At 42.7% G+C, this 7,212-nt stretch overlaps 1 protein-coding gene across 12 annotated transcripts in view; it reads left to right on the top strand.

Annotated features, from left to right (window-relative positions):
* lrrc7 (leucine rich repeat containing 7) overlaps positions 1-7,212 on the top strand; it is an 83,535-nt gene that overhangs the window by 69,814 nt on the left and 6,509 nt on the right. For 10 of the 12 annotated variants that reach the window (XM_027013552.2, XM_027013561.2, XM_027013550.2 and 7 more), the window contains 4 exons: positions 1,227-1,313; positions 3,528-3,639; positions 4,161-4,341; positions 5,369-7,082. In XM_027013552.2, the coding sequence (XP_026869353.1) occupies positions 1,227-1,313; positions 3,528-3,639; positions 4,161-4,341; positions 5,369-7,082 (2,094 nt within the window). The remainder of the gene's footprint in view (positions 1-1,226; positions 1,314-3,527; positions 3,640-4,160; positions 4,342-5,368; positions 7,083-7,212) is intronic. The other 2 variants (XM_027013557.2, XM_027013554.2) reach the window with 1 other exon arrangement.

Raw genomic sequence — 7,212 nt, 5'->3', positions numbered from 1 at the left:
AACATAGCAGCCTTCTCTCCCAGACTGGTGTTTCTAATGGACATTAACGGAGAAACCTTCTGCACTGTGAATGAATCACGATTAAAATGAAATAGTGGGATGAAATAGTCAAATCAAGTAATCGTTCAGGGATTCCTCAGAGTTTTTTAAGAACAAGAAAGGATGTGGTTGGAGATGTATTGCTTCTTTAGGTTTAAGCTCTGGTGAGTAGAATGTGTAATCATAACTTGGCAACAAAAAAAGCTTTCCTTGCTTTGTTTGCACTACTCGGAGAACAGTAGAATCAAAGCTCTTTACATATTGGCTCAAGATAGGGTAAAAAAGCCTCTCGCCCCTCCTGAGAGACATAAAAGTTGGGCCTTCAGTTTACAAAAAAGGCAGTAAAAAAGTTTGGTCTAAGAGTGTTTGTATGGATTACTTCCACTTCAGAGCAGTAGAGGTTTACAGGGTGCTTCTGTGAGTCTGTGTTCGCACATAGCATTTTTCAGATGAGAAATAGCACTGACTTAAATTCTTTTCTTGTTGATATGACTAAAGCAGCTCATATTATACACACATTGTAACTATAACAGTGAACCAACAAGTTCTGCTTGGTATGCGATCAAATAAGCTAGAGGGTTAGTAACATATTTTTTGCAAGGAAGAGGCTGCATGCATTGAATAGCAATAACTTGACATGTCGAATATGTAGCTCCCTGTATCTGCTTACTAATTAAACTTTTCATATGGCACCCTATGAAAAACTGCCAGTTCTCGCAGTAGCCTTTTCTTCTCGGCCTGATTGGTCAGCTAATAAAAAGGCAATTGATGCCATTCTCTGCTTTTTCTGGAAAGTTGAACTTTTCTCAACTTTGAAAGTGCTCTGGTATATGTGGACATAGTCTAAGCCTCATCATCATAACAAGGAACTGTGACAAGACCGCAATTCATGCCCATTCATTTATGCTAGGCTCTTCTATGCTTTTTGCACTAGCTATCTGTGTAGAGTAGTGCACAATTGTGTGGTGTATTGTGTCCATTACAGCTTGGTATGGCCTCAACACTGCTACCGCCCACAGTCTTAGAGATCCCGTATAACTGCACAACGCTAAACATCAAAGGGACCTTGGGAGTACTGATGCCATAATCCCATGCCTCTTACACATTCTTTTCTTTCTAGACCATGAAATCCTCCATCTTGTTTGTTTGTTTGTTTGTATGTTTGTTTGTTTGTTTGTTTTGCTTAGATTTCTTTACATCGCGTCGTTCCCAAGCCGCAACAGCCAGAGAATGCGAGCCTGGCCGTTACTTCCTCTTCCTGTTTCTGCCTCATAGTAAGTGGCTGAGAGACCAGACAGTGGACAATCACTAATGGGCTGACTCATTTCAACTGCCTGTAAAGCAAATTAGATGGAACAGACAGAAAATGACCTCAGTCACACCCTTCATGGGAAGAATATAGGAAAAACACACATGCATGTCTGTAGACATAAGTGTATTAATATGAAATTGTGTACCAAGCTTTAGTCATTCATGTTGTATCAGAGGTGGAATTCATTTGCTCCTATTGCAGCAGCCTTTGTAATGGCATGGCATGTGCATCCTATGCCTCCTTATAGCATTTAGTTTACAGCTGTTTTATGTGTCCTCTGGAGCAAGCTAAGTTCCCCATGTTCATTTGCACACAGTCTCTGAGAAGTTGTTCAGTACCGCCATAGTTTTGGACTTCTGGGAGAGAGTGAGGCACACTGCAACAGTCAGGGGTGTGCAAAACCAGGAGGGGGAGAAATAGAAAACAGTGGCCCGAAACGAGCGCAGGGCGGCGGTGACACAGAGCCGTTTGGGGAGCGGGAGAGGTAATGCCACGGTGGGAGTTCTGGTTCGCTCTGCTGCTGCTATGGCTGGGCAGTCGCTAACGTGTTGCAGCCACTCTGGGGGGGTTGGACGTTCGGCGTGCAGAGGGGCACGAGGCATGAACCGACCGGCTGCTCTGGCAGAGATTGACCTGAGTGCACGAGACAGGCATCGCAATGTGGTAGAGTCTATATATTAAGCACACAAAAAGTGAGACTTATACAACAAGGAGATGACAAGTGTTTAAAAGTCCTCAACTTGACTATCATGGAAGTAGTAGTTATTAAAAGGCCATGATTATCCTTAATAGATATTTTTGACTGGGGATACATCAGTTTGTTAACCTACAGTTAACTAGACTTTTTGAGGAGCATTTTTATCAAGCTTTATAAATTGTGTATTAATGTATTAATATTCATCAAGGAGCTCCTTAAAAATCGTTTAAAGTATAATTTTACTGAATGCAGGACCTCTTCATTACTGACCTTTAGTGATTTAAATTCCCATTGGCCTTTCCTTTGTTGTTTGTCTTCTTGTTATCGATATCTTATTTCCATATTAGTAACTGCTAAAGGAAAACAGTAAACCCCCACTTTTAGCTATTAGAGAAATTTAATTCCATAATCAGTAAATACAGATAAAGCCAAAGATAAGCCTGATCTTAATGTATAGCCAAAATGGATGAAGTTTTATTAATGAATTATATTCTTTGCTTCTATGAATCAAAATGTTTTATATTTGTGACACGGAGGAGTTATAGCAGGATGCGGGGACGAGTCACGTAAAAGTGAAACATACATTTATTAGGACACAACACAACACAACGAAGACATAGCACGCAGGCTATCGGTTAAGCATTGACAATGTTCACATTTAGATAAAAGGCTTATATACACAGTAATGATACACAATGCGCAGCAGGTGTGAAACACAAGGAGGACGTGACCATACAGACACACGGGGAGACGTTTGGGAGGAGGGGCTGTAGCATGACAATAGTGATCTAGTGTAACCATGTACCCAATAAAATGGTGACAATTTTATTTTTAGAACAAGGCTGATGTATCCAATTCATGTAAGGTGTAATTAGTTAAATGAATTCTTATGATGTGTAATATATATGCTCGAGTCTATCAGTTCAATGTTAAAAATGTCAGTTAAATGGTTTCTGAATATCTCACATTGCCAGGACAGCTGCAATAAAAAAAATAAAATAAAAAATAAAAAAAAACAATTAAAAAAAAAAAATTCATCTGCCTACTATAGAAAGGCAACAGAACGCTGCATCTTTGATGCATGTCTTTATGGGGCCTGTCACCTGACTCATAGCTGTGTTATTAATAGGATAAAGCAACTGTTACAAAACAGGCATACTTTAACTTTGGTGATAGAAAGACTGCAGTCTCTTAATGAGCATATTTAGATGGCTGAAACCTTTTGAGAAGTACCTGTGACATCATGTGACATCTGACTTTTTCTCTTTTATTTATGTCTTTGGGATTTTGAATAACTGTAGGTGAGAAAAGATGCCGATATCATCTGAGCAGACCTGAGATATTATGGAATGCTATCATGTAACATTACTTTTATAGGAACACCTTCCATAACCCTAAACACCCAGTTCTACATCAAAAGATGTGTGTGTAGTCAGATGCTTTGGAATAGTTTTAAGACGTTTGTGTTTATTTTCCCAGGATTCCATGGGAGGCTCTCCTAATGACATCCGAATATCTGACATGAGGCCAACTCTAGTGGAACCACCTATGTACAAGCCAAAGGTGGTGTTGCTGGGGAAGGAGAAAAAAGGTACACCCAAGAGGGCATTAACACCTAGAGGAGCAGCTGGATTTTTCCCTCTTTGAATTACTAAAGTAGTCTATTGAATCTTGCATTGCTGCATTTTAATGCTACCACTTACCTCAGGGCATTTTTTAAAACACTATATACACTAATTCTGTTATTAGGGTCCTTTTGACATATTGAAGAAATCTTAATGCTTTTTTGCTGCAAAATATGCGTGCCCCCCTTTGACACTGCAGGAATCATTTCTACAGTGCCCATGTATTACATAATGGCCCTGGGGAGTGTTTTAACATAATTAAATGGCAGGTGAAACAGCGTAATTGTGTTTTTTGCCATGGTAAAGAGCGTTATAGGTTCACTGTTGTCATTCCAGTTACGAATAGAGGCAGTTATTCTTGTATACTCCTCTCGCACCTAATACAGTAAGAACATTAAATCCAACATAGGAACAAAGTGCTGCTATGAGCATGTTATGAGTACATAACATTGATAGAAGGTTCCTCTCGCTGTTTTGGGCCCTTCAGAATCCACTGATGACTCAGACCCAGACAAAATGCACTGTTTGAACAACAGTGGCTCCTCTGCCACCTACTCGGACTACTCACCCTCGCAGGGCTCCTCGGGGTCCTCCAACCCTCCTGGCAATGTCAGCTCCCTGCAGAGCGCTGCCAAAGAGGGCCCAGCGCAGACTCACTGGACTAACAGGTTGGCAAGAATTTCATTGCTGCCGATGTTCATTTATATCGAACGATGCTGCACCTGTGCATTTCACAGACAGAACAGCTTCAGGATTCATTAGGTATTGACTCTATGGTGGCCTAAAAGTGATGCTGAGCCATTAAAAATGTCTCTACTGCAAGGACAAATTCAAAACTGTCAGCTGAATCACCTAAAATTAAAATGGTTATAACCACAAAATCAGCTATGTTTTATTTAAAAAAAACACAAGCACATGGTATAGACAACCACTACAAAATTTCCAAATTTCTAAAACATGATGGCATATCCTTGACAAATTTGACAAATGAAAAATTCAGTTTGTTCAAGATAATCTGTGTATAAATTAGTGAACCATTTACAGAAACGGCTCTTTGAATTACAGATCTCTCAGTTACAATGTCTAACCTAGACAATAAGTGACTTAATACCTTGTACATTTAAGAAACATATAGCACAAATCTTTTTTCCATCATATTGGCTTTATCATTTGCTATTGATTACTTATATTAGATGTAAGACCTGCAAATGTCATGCAATATTAGCATTGCTTAAAATCAAGTGGACACAGCAGTGTAGTAGCCAGAAGAGTGTGCATGTCTAAGAAGGTGGAGTGCAGAGCTCCCAGTGCCAAAACCTCACTGCTGATATCCTCATTAAGATGCAACTAGAAATTTTCTTCAGTCTCTCTTGATAAAAGTGGAATATTTGCTTCTCGAGAATTTAAAATAGCTTCATTTTTCTTTCCCTAATCCTGCAACTCAATGCAGTCTGATATTTCACTGAGCCTGATAATAAATTACACCACAGGTATGTATATGAAAGCCGGGGAGCAAAAAGGACAAAAAATAAGACGTTGCCAAATTTTGGCATCTTTTTGATGGCATTGCATTAGTGTTGAGATTAACTGGGTTACACTCATCTATAAAAATCTCACACAGAGTTTCTGTTTCAGATAGAGTCCTTGCTGACGTCCCACTGCCCTTGACTTTTTTCTTTCTGGTTTTCTGTTCAGGCTGGCACAGTCATTCCCAAAGCCCTTAGAGACCAAGCCCCTGCTCAGTCAGAGAGAGACACCCCCTTCGAGCACCCTGCAGCAGCGAGGTGAGAGGCGGCCACTCAGTGATGCCTATGACGGCTGGAATGACGCCCCCCACTATGACAACACAGGGTTTGTAGCGGAGGAGGCTCCTCTTGATACCCCCAGCGGCAGTAGTGGGAACCCTATGCTAGGCACAAAGCCTCGTAGTGCCTCAACTACACATGGGCGACGCCCTCTCATGAGACAGGACCGCGTTATGGGGGTGCCATTAGAGCTGGAGCAGACACCGCACCCTTTCCGCACCACTCCTGACACTGAAGTGCCTCCTCCCCCTCCCCCTAACCCTTGGCAGAACTGGACGAGGACTCCTAGCCCTTTTGAGGACCGCACGGCTTTCCCCTCCAAGCTTGAACTCACCCCAGCAAACAGCCCCAACCCTGACCGCAAGGACTTTGAGCAGGAGATCAGTGAACTACCTGGCACTTTCCCCTCTACAGGAGCCTGGGGATTCCTGGACTCCAGAGACTCAGGGACAGGGCAAGGTCAGCCCAACATCTTCACACATGTTCAGGGTCATAAAGAACCAAATAAAGGTACCACTTTGGTCCTGAGCAAGAGCTCAGAGAGACTTTCACCAATGATGAAAGAGGTAAAGTCCAAATTCAAGAAATCCCAGAGCATAGATGAAATTGATATAGGGTCCTACAAGGTGTACAGCATTCCCTTGGACAACTACAGCTCTAGCATAGAGAATCAGGGTAGTGTGGACAGAGCAGACCTCCCAGGACATCTGGAGCAGAGCATGTCCAGGAGCATGTCTGCACCCATGCTGGACGATGATCTTGATGGGTTTGGCATGAATAAAAATTCGCAGCAGCAGAAGCCTGCTATCCCGAAGAAAGTTTACCAGTTTGACCAAAGCTTCAACCCTCAAGGAGCCATGGATGTTGTGAAACCAGAAAGGAGAGTCCCCCCACCATTCCCCAACACCCCTGAATATGTGAATCAACCTGGCAAGACACTGCCAAAGGAGCTTGTTAGCCCTCGAGGCTACCGTGGCTATCAACCAATGGAGCAAATGTTTTCCTATTCTCAGACATCAGTCACTGATGATGCGGTTCCTTCACAGTTCCCTGCCCAGCCACAGCGGTCACGCCCAGGCTTCCTGCGGCGAGCTGACTCTCTGGTAAGTTCTACAGAAATGGCACTGTTCCGCAGGGTAGCTGAAGCCCAGGAACACCAAATGGCAGACCTCTACAACAGGCCCCAACAGCTTAAAGGCATGCTGGAACACCAGAACAGTCTGTCCACAATGGCTGACACCCAGTTCCACAAGAGAAATGGTAGGTATGAAGAGGAATACTCATCTTATCAAGAAACTAAAAAACCAATTATGGGATACCCCACTAAGAGTCTGACACAACGTCGCCCCCTATCTGCCCGGAGCTACAGCACAGAGACATATGGGGCATCACAGGCTCGGCCTGTGTCTGCCCGGCCCACCATGGCTGCCCTGCTCGAGAAAATGCCTTCAGATTATAATCTTAGTACATGCACTGAGAAGAGCCCTGACGCTGATATGAAGTTGAGACCTGTTCCCCAGAAACCAGAGGACACAAGCTCCAAAATGCCAGTGGACTGGAGACAACAGCTTCTAAGGCACATAGAGGCAAAAAGGCTTGACAGGGTGAGTAAATGACAATAACTCTGCACTGTTGTAACATGCTATTCCCTGCCACCATACATGTGTGGTTGCATAGCACACTGTTTTATAAACCTTGTAATAGCATATGTGCTCATTTTAGCTTGGTCTTACA

Source organism: Electrophorus electricus, chromosome 3, assembly GCF_013358815.1.
Source record: "Electrophorus electricus isolate fEleEle1 chromosome 3, fEleEle1.pri, whole genome shotgun sequence".
Lineage (NCBI taxonomy): Eukaryota > Metazoa > Chordata > Actinopteri > Gymnotiformes > Gymnotidae > Electrophorus > Electrophorus electricus.
Note: the sequence above shows the minus strand (reverse complement) of the source record. Positions and strands in the feature narration are given on the sequence as shown.